The sequence below is a fragment of the Notolabrus celidotus genome, chromosome 5, assembly GCF_009762535.1.
Source record: "Notolabrus celidotus isolate fNotCel1 chromosome 5, fNotCel1.pri, whole genome shotgun sequence".
NCBI lineage: Eukaryota > Metazoa > Chordata > Actinopteri > Labriformes > Labridae > Notolabrus > Notolabrus celidotus.
Window position 1 is genome coordinate 7,177,617 of NC_048276.1, and position 16,643 is coordinate 7,194,259.

Genomic DNA, 16,643 nt, shown 5'->3' on the forward strand with positions numbered 1-16,643 from the left:
AAGAACATGTTGACATTGGCCCCTTAAGTACAGACACCAGCTGATGCCCATCATTTAAAAAAGAATCAATATCTGAATATTGCTCATGAAATATTGAACACAAATGATTTCATATTTTTTAAATACATGTAATGTTGTCCGATACAGTTATCATTTACAGACAGAATAAAACAGGGACATCATTATGCAGAGAATCATTACACAATGCAATATTTTCACGTCTAATTTTATAGCAAAGTACTTAATAATAACACAATGTCATAGTAGGAGAAACAGAAGCAATAAAAAGACACTTCTTATGTGTGATCATGTCATTGATAAACATTTCATTATTTTTTGGTAGCTTTATTTATCTTCTTTCTTTTGATAAGCTTCTTAATAGAGTTAAGAACTTCCTCTGTCTTTAAAGCGTACACAATGGGGTTAAGCAGTGCTGGTATCGTGAGTGTCAGAGAGGTGTTAATAATCCTGGCGTTAGGATGAATAGAAGAAGACAATGAGACTATGTTATTGCAAAGAACTGGCAAAAAGAAAATAGCCACAAGAATCAGATGATATGAACAAGTTTTGAACGCTTTGAGTCGCTCCTCTCCTGATGTAATCCTTTTCAGTGCTACTGAAATACAAACATATGTCAGAGCTATCAAAATAGGAGGTATACAGACGAGTGCAAAGAAACCAATATACGACATTAGGATATTCATAGAATTGTCATTGCAAGCCAGGTGATAAACAAGGGGATGATCACAGTAAAAGCTTGTCACAACCAAAGATCCACAGAATGACAGACGATCAATGAGCTTTACAAAGCATGCCAATAAACCTGTAATAAAAGCCCATGAAAACATCAGCATCACACCAATAACTTGATTAGTAACAATACTATGGTACCTTAGAGGGAAGCAAATCGCTATTAATCTGTCAAATGCCATTGTGACAAGTGTCCATGACTGCAAGCCTCCAAACAATATAACAAAGAACATGTAACTCAAACAAGCCTCATAGACGATGTACCTCCTGTTAAACAAAAAGGAGTCTAAGAGTTTTGGTATGAGAGCCGTGCTGCCACACAAATCTACCAACGCCAGGTTAAACACAATCATGTATTTGGGAGTATGCAGGGCCTCCACCAGGTAAATAACTAACATGAGGAAGCCATTCCCCAGAACAGTCAGGATGTAGACAAAACACAGGAACACATAGTAATACTTCACATGAGGGATGTTGGTAAACCCACCGAGATAGAACCTTGCAGGGCGAACAAACGTGGTGTTAAGTTTCTCTTCTGGACCCATTACAAAGATCTGTTTTTCTAGATTCAAGAAAAGGAGAAACAATACTCATTAAAGATGAAGACAATGTTAAAAAGGTTCAAAGTTGACAAAGTCAAGCTCACCTCTGAGTGAAGTGTTCTGTTCTGTTCACTCTAGCAGCTTGAACTGTGAGGGACTGGACAGTTATAGGTTCCCTTTGTCCCTGAGTGAGTAGGTTTCTCTGTCACTCAACATCCTCTACATGTCTCATGTGGGAGTGTTTCAGTGCTTATGTCATTGTTGTTCTCAAACTTGGACTCAGTTAACTTTTGCCATCATAACATCTATTATAGGAGAAGAACTATCACAGTGACAAGGGAATGAAAGTAAAACATTCATTAAGATATATTCTAACACTGACTCTTAATTCTGATGAACAAAACATGTTTCCATTCGTATCTATTCAGAAATGTACTCCATGACCTGAATGTATTATTATCCATATCCATTATGCACTTATTCACTCTCAGTTATGATATTTTAAACAACCAAACATTAATCCACCATGGGTAAGCAACAGTGCTGAGTAATGAGCTTCATTTCAAGAGGCAGAAACCTCAAGCAGAACCAGACTTCTTGGTGAACAGCCATCTGCCATGAGAGGGGAGGCCGAGGATATTGCAATGATGTTCTTTTGGCCCAATCTCAAAGAGATGGAGAGTTCTGCCAGCTTTATTTTGGCCGATATTGATTCACCTAAACTATGTCTAGACTAGAGTCAACACAACACCACAACCTTGACTTGAGCAACCACTCCACAGACACATAGTCAGCACAGAAGAGCCAGCTCAAGGACCAGGGAAACTCCCTTGAGGACAACAAAGTTCAGATTATGGAGAGAGAAGACATTTGGTTTGAAAGTGGTGTCAAGGAAGTCATCCATGTTAGGCTTGAACAACCTTCCTTTAACAGAGGTGGTGGCCTTTAGACCCCACTTATCTCCAACTAATCAAACAGTTTTGAATTCTCAAAAAGAAGAAGTAAGGCCGGGCGTGGATTTTGTGTAACGGTTAAGTTGCACGTCCGTATAGCGGGCGGCCCAGGTTCGAATCCAATAGTGTGACATCAACTCTGATGAGTGGCAAAGCCACACCCATTGAATTTTGTATACAAGCCAAAGAGTATACCTTTCTAAAATTGTTTTCTGCATACACAAACAAGTGTGGTTTGCATTAACCTATTTGGAGTAATAAAGCAAAATGTTTACAAAGAAAACTGGTGAAAAAAACCCCCAATTTTTTCAAACTTTGACAAGCTGGTATGGCCACGCCCTTTGACTTTTTAATATAATCTTAAGGTTTTGTTTGTTTAGGTGTCTTCCACCTGTGAAATAAAGATCAGGGGGATTGGATTATTTCTTGTGGATGAGTTAATCATAGAAGAAGCCCTGGAAATGGTTAACAATTAGCCTGTTTCTACCCCAAAAGTCTAAATGTCTGACCTCTTGTTGGTTTTATGATATGGGTCCAATCAACTGTTTTTGTAGATCTAAGCATGAGATACAAGCATAGGAAAGTATATCTCTCTAGTTGACACAGGCTTCAGATGTTAAATTTTGGGAAATTGTTCAAACATATGGGTGTGGCTAAGTCAGCTGTTAGGCCACACCCACTGATCAAACCAAAATAAAACATCCCATTGCTCCACTGGGATCCTGTGTACCATGTTTGGTGAAGCTAGAAGTATTTTAAGTGCTTCAAAAAACTAATTTTAAACTACACTTAATGCAATTACATTCAGTTTTGCTACAGATTTCAGAATATGACAGAATATAATATGATGTCATTTTGAAAAAAGACCATGTTGACATTGGGCCCTTATGTACAGACACCAGCTGATGCCCATCATTTAAAAAAGAATCAATATCTGAATATTGCTCATGAAATATTGAACACAAATGATTTCATATTTATTAAATACATGTAATGTTGTCCGATACAGTTATCATTTACAGACAGAATAAAACAGGGACATCATTATGCAGAGAATCATTACACAATGCAATATTTTCATGTCTAATTTTATAGCAAAGTACTTAATAATAACACAATGTCATAGTAGGAGAAATAGAAGCAATAAAAAGACACTTCTTATATGTGATCATGTCATTGATAAACATTTCATTATTTTTTGGTAGCTTTATTTATCTTCTTTCTTTTGATAAGCTTCTTAATAGAGTTAAGAACTTCCTCTGTCATTAAAGCGTACACAATGGGGTTAAGCAATGCTGACATTTTGAGTGTCAGAGAGTTGTTAATAATCCTGGCATTAGGATCAACATTAGAAGACAATGAGATTATGTTATGGCAAATAACTGGTAAAAAGAAAATAGCCACAAGAATCAGATGATATGAACAAGTTTTGAACGCTTTGAGTCGCTCCTCTCCTGATGCAATCCTTTTCAGTGCTACTGAAATACAAACATATGTCAGAGCTATCAATATAAGAGGTATAAAGGCGAGTGCAATGACACAAATAAATGCCACTATGCTATCTGTAGAATTGTAATTGCAAGCCAGGCGATAAACAGTGGGGTGATCACAGAAAAAGCTCTTCACCACCAAAGATCCACAGAATGACAGACGATCAATGAGCTTTACAAGGCATGTCAATAAACCTGTAATAAAAGCCCATGAAAACATCAGCATCACACCAATAACTTGTTTAGTAACAATACTATGGTACCTTAGAGGGAAGCAAATCGCTATAAATCTGTCAAATGCCATTGTGACAAGCGTCCATGACTGCAAGCTTCCAAACAATATAACAAAGAACATGTAACTCAAACAAGCCTCATAGACGATGTACCTCCTGTTAAACAAAAAGGAGTCTAAGAGTTTTGGTATGAGAGCCGTGCTGCCACACAAATCAGCCAATGCCAGGTTAAACACAATCATGTATTTGGGAGTATGCAGGGCCTCCACCAGGTAAATAACTAACATGAGGAAGTCATTCCCCAGAACAGTCAGGATGTAGACAAAACACAGGAACACATAGTAATACTTCACATGAGGGATGTTGGCAAACCCACTGAGATAGAACCTTGCAGGGCGAACAAACGTGGTGTTAAGTTTCTCTTCTGGACCCATTACAAAGATCTGTTTTTCTAGATTCAAGAAAAGGAGAAACAATACTCATTAAAGATGAAGACAATGTTAAAAAGGTAAAAAGTTGACAAAGTCAAGCTCACCTCTGAGTGAAGTGTTCTGTTCACTCTAGCAGCTTGAACTGTGAGGGACTGGACAGTTATAGGTTTCCTTTGTCCCTGAGTGAGTAGGTTTCTCTGTCACTCAACATCCTCTACATGTCTCATGTGGGAGTGTTTCAGTGCTTATGTCATTGTTGTTCTCAAACTTGGACTCAGTTAACTTTTGCCACCATAACATCTATTTTAGGAGAAGAACTATCACAGTGACAAGGGAATGAAAGTAAAACATTCATTAAGATATATTCTAACACTGACTCTCAATTCTGATGAACAAAACATGTTTCCATTCGTATCTATTCAGAAATGTACTCCATGACCTGAAGGCATTATTCACATAATGCAATAAAAACAATGACAGCCAAACACTCACTTTGAAAACACATCACAGAACTGTACTCTCTGTTACGATACATTGAACAACCAAACATTTATCCACCATGGGTGGAACAGTGGTGAGTAAAGAGCTTAATTTCAAGAGGCAGAAATCTCAAGCATTACCAGACTTCTTGGTGAACAGCCATCTGCCCTGAATGGTGCTGATGCACCCCTAAATTGAATCCCAGCACCCCTAAAATTTGAGAGATTATTATTTTTCCAAAAATGGTTTGATCCACCCCATCTCTCCCACCTTTCCCCAGGTCGGACTCTGTGCGCACAGAGCAATGCGCTGCCTTCCAGAGTGGGTGATAAGCAGTAGTGGTGTAAGTACCTGGCTTAAACCAGGATATGTGGCACTTTTCTTAACTTCTACCACTCAATACCAACACATTATTTTAATTACCAGTCCTCATTATTGCTGTTTTTAATCGTAGGTCACTGTTTATGTTTTTAGGTAGGAGTTAGCTGACTTTTACTCTAGCTAGGAAACGTTACAGGTGGTCAGACAGTACCACTGTCCTCCGTTTGAATTGTAATGAGAGAAGCTAGCTGTTGTGTCATGTGCATGTGTTAATATTAAAGCCAAGGTGCTTCTGACTAGCTCACTGACTGTAATTTTTCATCTAGTTGAATACAATCTATTTGTATATTATTGTCAGTCCAAAGAGGGAGAGATGAAAAGGGGGAAGGAGATGAGAGAGTGCAAGATCAGGAAGAACCAGGTAAGAAAAGAAAAAGAGAATAGTGGCACACAAAACGTATCAAATTATATAATACAGACAAGAAGGAAAAAGGCAGATAACAACATTGAAAAAGTCAATTTCTGTTAATGTGTTTTACATGTTGTGCATTGCATTTCAAATGAAAGTCCAAAAAATAACTCCAATGTCAATTTTTGGTATTTTTGGTACTCACTATAGGCGGCTGGTTTACTCCATAAACATACTGTTTATGTTTATGTTGAGGAGCTGCTGTATCAAAATGAGTTGTCTTTCCCCAGAAATCAGGGCTACCATATGTTTCTTTTATGATTCCAATCCATTTCTCTTTTGCTGTGGCTCAGCATTTAAATAACCTTTAACAGATTTGATGGTTTAGTCACAGACTTTCCCAAAAAGTGTTATACTTTTCTTTCACAAATGTGGGAATGAAATTGCATTGAAATGTACAAAACAGTGAAATTTATCTTGCCCGGCCGGGCAGCTCTCTGTGTACTCAGCACCCCTAAACATCTGATCCTAGAACCACCCTTGCTATCCACTGTCTTCCATTCTATAAATAAAGGTGTAACAGCACGCAAGCTTGGCTACAGCTCTCTGCGGACAGCTGATCCAGAAGTGATCAGCTGACACTTTCATCGTGAATTGACGTGACGCACATAGGTTAGGATGTCTTATGTCTTTTAAAACACATTTTTACTCCCTTCTCTCCGTCTTTTCATTTCCTTGAACATGTCAATGCATCTCAGGTGGTAGGGGTTGAAATGGAGGTAAAAAAACATCAGTGGGGGGTGCATGGATGCTACTGAAGAGACATTGGATGCATCCAGTTTAAATCCTTTTACATCCTCCTAAATCATGACAACCAAAGCTTCTAGCCTTTCATAAGCTGGTGGGCTTTGACAAATGTGCAGCAGTGGCAGAAAGGTGTTTTCAGGAAGGGATTCTCATCTTAAATGTAAAGTTCGAGGCAGTTTGGACCCTTGTATGTTTGAGATGCATAACTTCCTATTGAATGATGTGACATCAAACTCTGATGAGGGGCAAAGCCACACCCATTGATTTTTGTATACAAGCTAAAGAATAGAACTTTCTTACATTTTTTTCTGTCTGTACAAAAAAGTGATTGTGGATTGGATTATTCCTGTTGGAGGAATGAAGCAAAATGTTTACAGGAGAAATGTTGAAAAAATCTAATTTCATCAGATGTCAAACTTTGACAAGCTGGTATGGCCACATCCTTTGAGTTTTTGATGTAATCTTAAGGTTTTCCTTGTTTAGGTCTCTTCAATATCTAATTATTAATCATGAAATATTGCATACAAATTATTTCATATTTATGTTGTCAAATACAAGTATCTTTCACAGACAGAACAAAAGAGGGGCATCATCATGAGGGGAATCATTACACAATAAAGTATTAAAAAACTAAGAGTAATGCAAAGTAACACAATTTTCATGTCTCAATATACAGCAAAGTACATGACATAAAAACGTACACTACCAGTCAAAAGTTTGGACACACCTTCTCATTCAGTGGTTTTTAATTATTTTAATTATTTTCAACATAGTAGATTAATACTGAAGACATCAAAACTATGAAATAATCTGGTTTTGCCATAATCTGGATTACAACAGTTGTCAAATAGAGCTATCCATTGTGTACTAACCCTACCTTTGAACAACACAACTGATGGTCTCAAACACATTAAGAAGGCAAGTCATTCTACAAATGAACTCTTGACAAGGCTCATGTTCATTAGAAACCAGTCCAGGAGACCACTTCATGAAGCAGACTGAGAGAATACCAAGAGTGTGCAAAGCTGTCATGAAGGAAAAAGGGGGCTACTTTACAGAATCTAAAATATAAAACATATTCTGCTTTGTTTAACATTTTTTTGTTCATTAAATAATTCCATATATGTTCTTTCATAGTTTTGATGTCTTCAGTATTAATCTACAGTGTTTACAATAATTAAAATAAATACAAACCCTTGAATGAGAAGGTGTTTCCAAACTTTTGACTGGTAGTGTACATTTAAGAGATTAGTAGGAAAAACTGAACGAAAGATAAAGACACTGCTCCTATGATAAAACTTCTTATGTGTGATCATGGCATTTAGAAACGTGTAATTATCTTTTTGTAGCTTTATTTATCTTCTTTCTTTTGAAAATCTGCTTGATAGAATTAAGAATTTCCTCTGTCTTTAAAGAGTAAATAATTGGGTTAAGCAATGCTGGTATGGTGTGTGTCAGAGAGGAGTTAATAATCCTGACATTAGGGTGAATAGAAGTGGCTGTTGTTACTATTTTGGTGAAAAGAACTGGCATAAAAAAAAATAGTCACAAGAATCAGATGATATGAACAAGTTTTGAACGCTTTAAGTCGCTCCTCTCCTGATGCAATCCCTTTTAGTGCGACTGAAATACAAACATATGTCAGTGCTATCAATATAAGAGGTATACAGGCGAGTGCAAGGAAAGCAATATATGCTACTATGGTATTAATAGAGGTGTCATTACAAGCCAGGCTATAAACAGTAGCGTGATCACAGAAAAAACCCTTCACCACCAAAGATCCACAGAATGACAGACGATCAATGAGCTTTACAAGGCAAGTCAATAAACCTGTAATAACAACCCATGAAAACATCAGCATCACACCAATAGTTTGTTTAGTAACAATACTATGGTACCTTAGAGGGAAGCAAATTGCTATTAATCTGTCAAATGCCATTGTGACAAGCGTCCATGACTGCAAGCTTCCAAACAATATAACAAAGAACATGTAACTCAAACAAGCCTCATAGACGATGTACCTCCTGTTAAACAAAAAGGAGTCTAAGAGTTTTGGTATGAGAGCCGTGCTGCCACACAAATCTACCAACGCCAGGTTAAACACAATCATGTATTTGGGAGTATGCAGGGCCTCCACCAGGTAAATAACTAACATGAGGAAGCCATTCCCCAGAACAGTCAGGATGTAGACAAAACACAGGAACACATAGTAATACTTTAAGTAAGGGATGTTGGTAAACCCACTGATATAGAACCTTGCAGGGCGAACAAACGTGGTGTTAAGTTTCTCTTCTGGACCCATTACAAAGATCTGTTTTTCTAGATTTAAGAAAAGGAGAACAATACTTATTAAAGATCAAGACAATGAAAATTTGGTGGAGCCAACTCAGCTCTGAATCAAGTGTTCTGTTCTGTTCACTCTAGCAGCTCGAACTGTGAGGGACTGGACAGTTATAGGTTTCCTTTGTCCCTGAGTGAGTAGGTTTCCCTTTCACTCAACATCCTCTACATGTCTCATGTGTGAGTGTTTCAGTGCTTATGTCATTGTTGTTCTCAAACTTGGACTCAGTTAACTTTTGCCACCAAAACATCCCTACTTCTTTTTTGGGAGAACTAGCACAGTGACAAGGGAATGAAAGTAAAAGGATTCATTAAGATATATTCTAACACAGACTCTTTCTTCAGTCAAACAAAACATGTTTCCATTCAAATGCACTCCATGATCTGAATGTATTAAGATGATATCTAAAGTTGCATACCCATCACAAAGACTTACTGTCTGTAGAGTTTGGTATTTCAGCTCAGTCACCCCCTCAGCAGCTAACACAGTGTATAAAATGAAATTTAAAAAACAAGAAGAGCCGAAAACTTACTTTGAAGACGCTTTTCCATTCCGCTTTTCTGATTTCTGATAATTAAAGAAAGTTGATTACCAAAGGGGGTCGTTTAGTACGGCAGTGAACTTTGGCTCTATTTTGATTCTTAAATGTCCAGAGGTATTGTTGTGATCGATTCTCACTCGTGACAGCAAGAAGTTTTCTCGGTTTGTGGGCGTTAGCTCAAAGTTTATACACTTGTGCCTTTTCCTCTTTTAAATCTCTTTTAAAAACACACTTTTTTAAATGTGCTTATACTTCTTAACTTATCACTGACTTTTCATTTCTGCATGTTTTTTATCATTGTCTTTTACTCATCTCATTTTAGTTCTCGTAACCATTGTCATGTGCTTTTGTGTGTTTTTTCTCTCGCTTTGTCTTGCACTCTGTAAAGCACTTTGTAAACCTGTTCTTAAAAGGTGCTATATGAATAAATGTATTATTATCATTTTCATCATCAGGTAACTTGGAGTCTCTCCTGCACCCAGTTAGCATAGAAGTTTCTTATTTCTCCTTCCTGAAACTCTGGTGCATAAAAGGCGTCCATGTGTGTCTGCAGTAAACTGCATGTCAGCGGTGCTGTCAGACACACGCCCATTCATTACTTTGGTTGAGTCCATGGCTCAGATGTAGTTGTCCAGCACATCTCACAGATGCAATTGGATTGAGACCTGGAAGATTTGAAGGCTAAGTTATTACCATGAATTTGTTATTTCTCCAGCCCAACCTCTTTCATTGCTCTGTGGTCCTGTTCTGATGCAACCATGACCAATCTAGGCACTTATGGTGGTGGAAAGAGGTCAGCAAGGGCACCCTGACCAGTCAGTGGTTACTCAGCCCCATGCACAACAAACAGTGATGCACTGTGTGTTTTGACCAGCATTCGGATGTAGTATCCATGACGTCAGCCATCTGTTCCTGAAGCGCTGCTTCGAAGCCAAGCGTAGGTGTGTGCCATATTGGAAATGCTGAACACAACCTAACTTTGTCCAAGCTAGTGTGAGGTGAAGAGGCGGGCCTTTAGCCTTTTCGCTAACAGCTACAATGTGCCTGCCTGTCAATCAAGTCAGGCATGCCCTTATTTGGGCAAAACCTGTACATTTAATATTTTGAAGAATACTTAGTTATAAAAAAATTCACCCCCCATTCATTGTGTGCTGATGGAGAAATTAGCTATTCAGACCTACGCCGTTTTTTGAACCAGGCTGTAAACATGTTTATCATTGCTGCAGAGATCGTCTTCTTTGAATTAGTGTGTATGTGGTTTCCAGTGTTTCTGCATTCAGTCTCAAGTGGACGCTCGATGAATTGCAGTTTTTAACACCTCTGCATGGGCTTCATATTCTAAGACCGGAGGTTGCTGCTTGGTTCTGACTTGCAGTCAACCGATATCAAATTATCAACAGGGGATGCCAATAAAAGAATAGGTCGGCCGATAGCCAATATATGATGTGATAGTGTTTTTGTTTGTGTTGTTGTTTTTTATTTGATAAAATACAACAATTTAATAATAATATCAAATAGAAACAAAATGTATGAACATTAAATTTATATTTTATTAAATAATTGTAGACAGAAAAATCACGTCACAATGGACTTCTGGATTTTTGTCCAGCCATCTGCAATTCTTAAAATAGAAAAAATACAAGGTCTAATCAATCAACAAATTACAGTTATATGTGTAACAACATTACATTTTCCACCTTAAACAAAAAAAAAAATCAAATCTATCCAGTGACGTATTTATTCATTTATGATGAAGTGTATTCTTACTTTTTACATTTTACTATGTTTATTTATCAAAGTATTTATTTATTCACAATTATCTCAATCTTTGGAATTTGTATTTAATGCAGAACAGCACACAAATGACAACCAGTCAAGAAACAGCAAAGCGACAGATAACCAGCGTTCGCACAGAGCAGCAATCACTTCAGCAAACAGTCTTTGAAAGCACCAAAAGTTCTCTTCAGGCAGATATCAATCCTTTACAAGTGTTGAACTGCACGGATACAAATTAACTCGACAAAGAAGTTTTTCTCAAACATTAACTTCATATTCACAAAATTGAGATTTTACATATTAGACGCTGATTATAAAAATCCCTGTTGTGTAAAGAAGAAATAAACAAAGAACTTTACAGACAGAACTTTTCAATCCCCTACACAGTAGCTTAGGCTTTTAATGTAGTGCTGTGACATAATGCTATACATGTAACATTTTACCATGCAAGTTAATCAACGTCCTGTGTTATAATATTTAAAAAATGTTGTACTTTATATTGGGTCCTTGTAATCCCAATTAGGTATGGGGAATTAAAAATGCATCGCAAACAAATGCTTGAGCCTCAGGAGGATACAGCAAATGTGAGGATTAAAATAACTGATGACTGAGAGAAAGGTAGCAAAAAGGGCAAATAAAAACAACAATGCTGCTATAACACTTCTTATGTGTGATTATGGCATTCAGAAATATTTCATTATATCTTAGTAGCTTTATCTATCTTCTTTCTTTTGAAAAGCTTCTTAATAGAGTTGAGAATTTCCTCTGTCTTTAAAGAGTAAACAATGGGGTTAAGCAATGCTGGTATGGTGTGTGTCAGAGAGGAGTTAATGATCCTGACATTAGGGTGAATATAAGTGGCCACTGTCGCTATGTTGGAGCCCAGAATTGGAAGAAAGAAAATAGCCACAAGAATCAGATGAGATGAACAAGTTTTGAAAGCTTTAAGTCGCTCCTCTCCTGATGCAATCCTTTTTAGTGCTACTGAAATACTAACATATGTCAGTGCTATCAATATCAGAGGAAAACAGATGAATGCTAGGAAAGCAATATATGCCATTATGTTATTTAAGGATGTGTCATTACAAGCCAGGCGATAAACAGGGGAGTGATCACAGAAAAAGGTCTTCACCACCAAAGATCCACAGAATGACAGACGATCAATGAGCTTTACAACTGTTGCCAAAAAAGTTGTAGTGCAAACCCATGAAATCAGCAGCATCACACCAATAGTTTGATTAGTAACAATACTATGGTACCTTAGAGGGAAGCAAATTGCTATGAATCTGTCATATGCCATTGTGACAAGCGTCCATGACTGCACACCTCCAAAAAATAAAACAAAGAACATGTAACTCAAACAAGCCTCATAGACGATGTACCTCCTGTTAAACAAAAAGGAGTCTAAGAGTTTTGGTATGAGAGCCGTGCTGCCACACAAATCTGTGAACGCCAGGTTAAACACAATCATGTATTTGGGAGTATGCAGGGCCTCCACCAGGTAAATAACTAACAGGAGGAAGCAATTCCCCAGAACAGTCAGGATGTAGACAAAACACAGGAACACATAGTAATACTTCACATGAGGAATGTTGGTAAACCCACTGATATAGAACCTTGCAGGGCGAACAAACGTGGCATTAAGTTTCTCTTCTGGACCCATTACAAAGATCTGTTTTTCTGGATTTAAGAAAAGGAGAACAATACTTATTAAAGATGAAGACAATGTTAAAATTGAGCAAAGTTGATGAAGTCAAACTCACCCCAGAGTGAAGTGTTCTGTTCACTCTAGCAGCTCAAACTTAGGGGCCAGATAATTATAGGTTTCCTTTGTCCCTGAGTGAGCAGGTTTCTCTGTCACTCACGCCGTCTTTACGTCTCATGTGTAAGTGCCTCAGCCTGTATGTCACGTGGACTTTGCTAACTACTGCCATCAAAACATCATTACATCTATTCTGGGAGATGAACGAGGGAATAGAGTGGAGGGATTCATTTCGATGTATGTCAACACTGATGAACAAAACTTATCTATTCAGAAGCGCACTCCATGATCTGATTGTATTTTCAATATCAAATAAAAGCTTTTGTACCATCACATGATACAAGATTCAAGAGTTTAGGTAGGATCTGATCTTTGGCATTGAGGTGTCTGCAGACTTTTTTTTGTATTGGTCTTGTGAGCTCAAACATTGGTTGATGCCTCCTTCAAACATGAGTGGAGTATGGGTCGCAGTGAGCGCTGAGTCTGATAGGACACTGAAGTGAAGCATGTGACAGTTAGTGAGTTTGGTGCAGAGACTTTCTGAAAGAATAAAAGATCCTGGCATTTTGAATAAATCAACTCATTGCAGTTATCAATGATTTCAAAAGAGCAAACTCAAGACCTACATTTTAACTTTGAACTCTTACTTTATTTATTATCTATTTATTGTGGATTATGTCATTATTTATTTAGTGGTAACACTTTACAATAAGGGTCCCTTAATTAGCGTTAGTTAATGCATTATTAAGCATTAATTAACAGTTTAATAATAGTTTAATAATCGTTATAATGTATTACCTAACATTAACTAACACATTAGCTAATGCGTTAATAAGCAGTTTATTAATGTCCACTGCTCAGAGTTAATTAATAAAACTAACATTAATGCTTAATAATGTATCAATCAACTCTGAGCAGTGGACATTTATTAACTGCTTATTAATGCATTAACTAATGTGTTAGTTAATGTTAGGTAATACATTATAACGGTTATTAAACTATTATTAAACTGTTAATTAATGCTTGATAATTGTAAAGTGTTACCTATTTAGTTATTGATTTGATCTTATTTTATGAATTTTACAGATTACCTCTCAGAATTCTATTTCAGCTTAGCCGTTTGAAAAACATAAATTATGAGATGATTTGATTTCTTTGGAGTTCTTCTAAAGGAATTTTATATCTTTTAAAATGTGTTTTATTTCATCACATTGCCTCGTGTGATTTTATGACCTGCATGTTTTGTTTTGCTGCCCATGTGAAGCACTTTGTAACCTGGCTTTTCAAAAGTGCTTTATAAATAAAATGACTATTATTATGAACCTTTTGATTTGATTTGTTATTACCATTATAACCATTGTTTTAGCATCCTTTTTATTTTTTTTGATTCTATCTTATATTATTTAATATTTTTATTCTAGAACCTTCAGTTATCAGGCCCCTCTCCTTTGGAATCATCTACCAGTCAAGGTCCGGGAGGCAGACACCCTCTCCACTTTTAAGAGTAGGCTTAAAACTTTCCTTTTTGATAAAGCTTATAATTAAAGCTGGCTCAGGCTTGGACCAGCTTTTGTTATGCTGCTATAGGCCTAGACTACCGGGGGAACTGGCACACTGACACACTGGGATCCTAGCTCACCCCCTTCCCCCCAACCCCTTCATCACTTACTTTAACTCTCCCTGTCCCATTAAAGTTACTAACCATAGACCTTTCTGAAACCCCTTAGCTCCATTGTCACGTAGATTCCTCTGAGCTGCCGTAGACGTCCTCCTGCTGCAGACGTTCTGGACTCCAGCTGATACGGACGTACTGGACTTCAGCAGCAACAGTTTCTACTACTCGTCTCATCACTATCACCTCTCTCTCTTACTCCCCTCTATCTGTCTTTCCAGACCCAACTCAGTCGAGGCATGATGGCTGTCTAACATGAGTCTGGTTCTGCCTGAGGTTTCTGCCTGTTAAAAGGAAGTTTTTTCCTCACCACTGTAACTAGCTAAATACTGCGATGTGCAATGCTCATGATGGATTAAGGTGGGGTCAGACTGAGTCTTACCCTGTCTTGAAGTTGGGTCTCTGTTCATAATTTGACATAGAGTGGTCTAGACCTCCTATGTTTGTAAAAGCGTCCTGAGATAACGTTGTTGTTGATTGATTCTATTTTATTTTTCTGGTATTTATCTGATTTGATTTTATTGATTTTATTGTAATTATTTTATCTTATTTTTATGATATTTCCCTGATTTTATTTGTAAATATTTCCAATCACTTTCCTCTGTCTTGCTTTAGCCTTGGATCCTTTTACCTGTTGCTGTTGTTTTCTGTCTCTATGTCCTTTAGTGATGCACTTTGTGCTGCATGCTTGAATGTATGAAAGGTGCTATATAAATAAAAATGAGTTGAGTTGCGATTCTCTTTCTTTTATAGCATTACACAGTAATTGCGGTTTGCAAATGCAGACACTCAGGTCTCTTAAAGTTGCTGTTGGTAGGAATGGTGTAAAAAAAAACCTGCACTTTTTTTCTGCTGGGTTTGGAGAAAAGGTCATGATACCAATCGGTACTCATCTGTAAGTGAAGTAATTTGAGAGTACGGCGAAATCTGTTTTTTTTCCAAAGCCTTTGTATCAAGCAATGTTATTATTCCCCTCGTTCCCATTATCACGGACAGCAGAGAGGGGAGGGGTAGTGTTGGCATTCGAAATCTCTCTCAGAACTGATGTTTATATCACGACTACCAACAGCAGCTTTAAGTCGGATTATACATAAAGGGAAAATCCACAAAATGAAGGGAAGGCAGATTTATTTATAAAGCACCGTTCATAAAAAGAGCAATCCAAAGTGCTTTACAGAGTTAAAAACAAAACAGTAACAACCAACAAAAACACAGCAAACACTTAAAACACATTTTTTAATTCAAGGATATTTCATCATCTAATTCAGTTCAGATTATGTTAATTTTACGCAGCCGATTACATTTAATCTGCTCTCTCTCTCTTTGTCTCTACTTATGCAATTTAACACACATACTAAATATAATAATCAGCCCCCCTCACTGCTCTGAAGTCCATAACTTGCAGAGTCTTACTGTCAGGTCAGACAGAGAGTCACAACGGGACTCTTTCCCTCAGGCTCCAGGGGCCACGTCCGGGCTCACATGGCCGAAAATGAGGCACCGAGAGCGGGTAAAATACCTCCGCGATGACCCCCGGAGGAAAAGTGTTTTTCATCTCCAAATTCAAAGTATTTTCCTCCAGGCTCCAGGGGCCACGTCCAGACTCATGCGGCCGATAATGAGGTCAACCTATTGTTTAGTATATTCAAGTTGAATATACTAAACAATAGCTCAGTTACTGTGCTGAGGTGTGGGTAAACACCTATACAAGCTCCCTGCAACCACTCAGTCCTACAGAAAAGAGCCATCAGAATAGTTCACAATGTTGATTTACGTGAACACACAAATTCATTGTTCCTCAAATAAAAAATATTTAATTTATCCAACCTTGTGGATTTTAAAACTGCACAAATTGTGTACAAGGCAAGGAAAAATCTCCTTCCAGGAAATATTCATCGATTATTCTGTGAAAGAGAAGGGGGTTATAACTTCAGAGGGAAGTTAAGATTAAAGATGATGAGTGTTCGGACCACAAGAAGAAGTTTTTGTGTTTCAGTCTGTGGTGTAAAACTGTGGAACTGTCTCAATATGGAGCTACAGCAATGTCAGAACATAATCCAGTTCAAGAAGAAGTACAAAGAAGTGATTTTCATGAGGTACAAGGAGGAAGACTAGTGTTGAGAATCATGAGGGGT

The 16,643-nt window shown here is 37.5% G+C and overlaps 4 protein-coding genes across 4 annotated transcripts; all 4 read right to left on the reverse strand.

Annotated features, from left to right (window-relative positions):
• Positions 1–249: 249 nt before the first annotated feature.
• On the reverse strand, positions 250–1,295 carry LOC117812676 (olfactory receptor 1-like). Its single transcript, XM_034683583.1, has one exon. The coding sequence runs from the start codon at positions 1,293–1,295 to the stop codon at positions 330–332; it is 966 nt and encodes a 321-aa protein (XP_034539474.1). The 3' UTR covers positions 250–329.
• Positions 1,296–3,436: 2,141 nt separating this feature from the next.
• LOC117812677 (olfactory receptor 1-like) lies at positions 3,437–4,402 on the reverse strand. Its single transcript, XM_034683585.1, has one exon. The coding sequence runs from the start codon at positions 4,400–4,402 to the stop codon at positions 3,437–3,439; it is 966 nt and encodes a 321-aa protein (XP_034539476.1).
• Positions 4,403–7,524: 3,122 nt separating this feature from the next.
• LOC117812678 (putative olfactory receptor 13C6) lies at positions 7,525–9,308 on the reverse strand (the record flags this gene model as incomplete). Its single annotated transcript, XM_034683586.1, has 4 exons — positions 9,290–9,308; positions 8,247–8,735; positions 7,810–7,942; positions 7,525–7,546 (listed from the first exon to the last, which is right to left on the reverse strand). Coding segments are annotated over exons 1-4 (663 nt in total), but the record flags the coding sequence as incomplete, so codon positions are not given.
• A 1,721-nt stretch (positions 9,309–11,029) lies between these two features.
• LOC117813390 (olfactory receptor 1-like) lies at positions 11,030–12,873 on the reverse strand. The gene has a single exon (XM_034684578.1). The coding sequence runs from the start codon at positions 12,735–12,737 to the stop codon at positions 11,772–11,774; it is 966 nt and encodes a 321-aa protein (XP_034540469.1). The 5' UTR covers positions 12,738–12,873; the 3' UTR covers positions 11,030–11,771.
• Between the last annotated feature and the right edge of the window lie 3,770 nt (positions 12,874–16,643).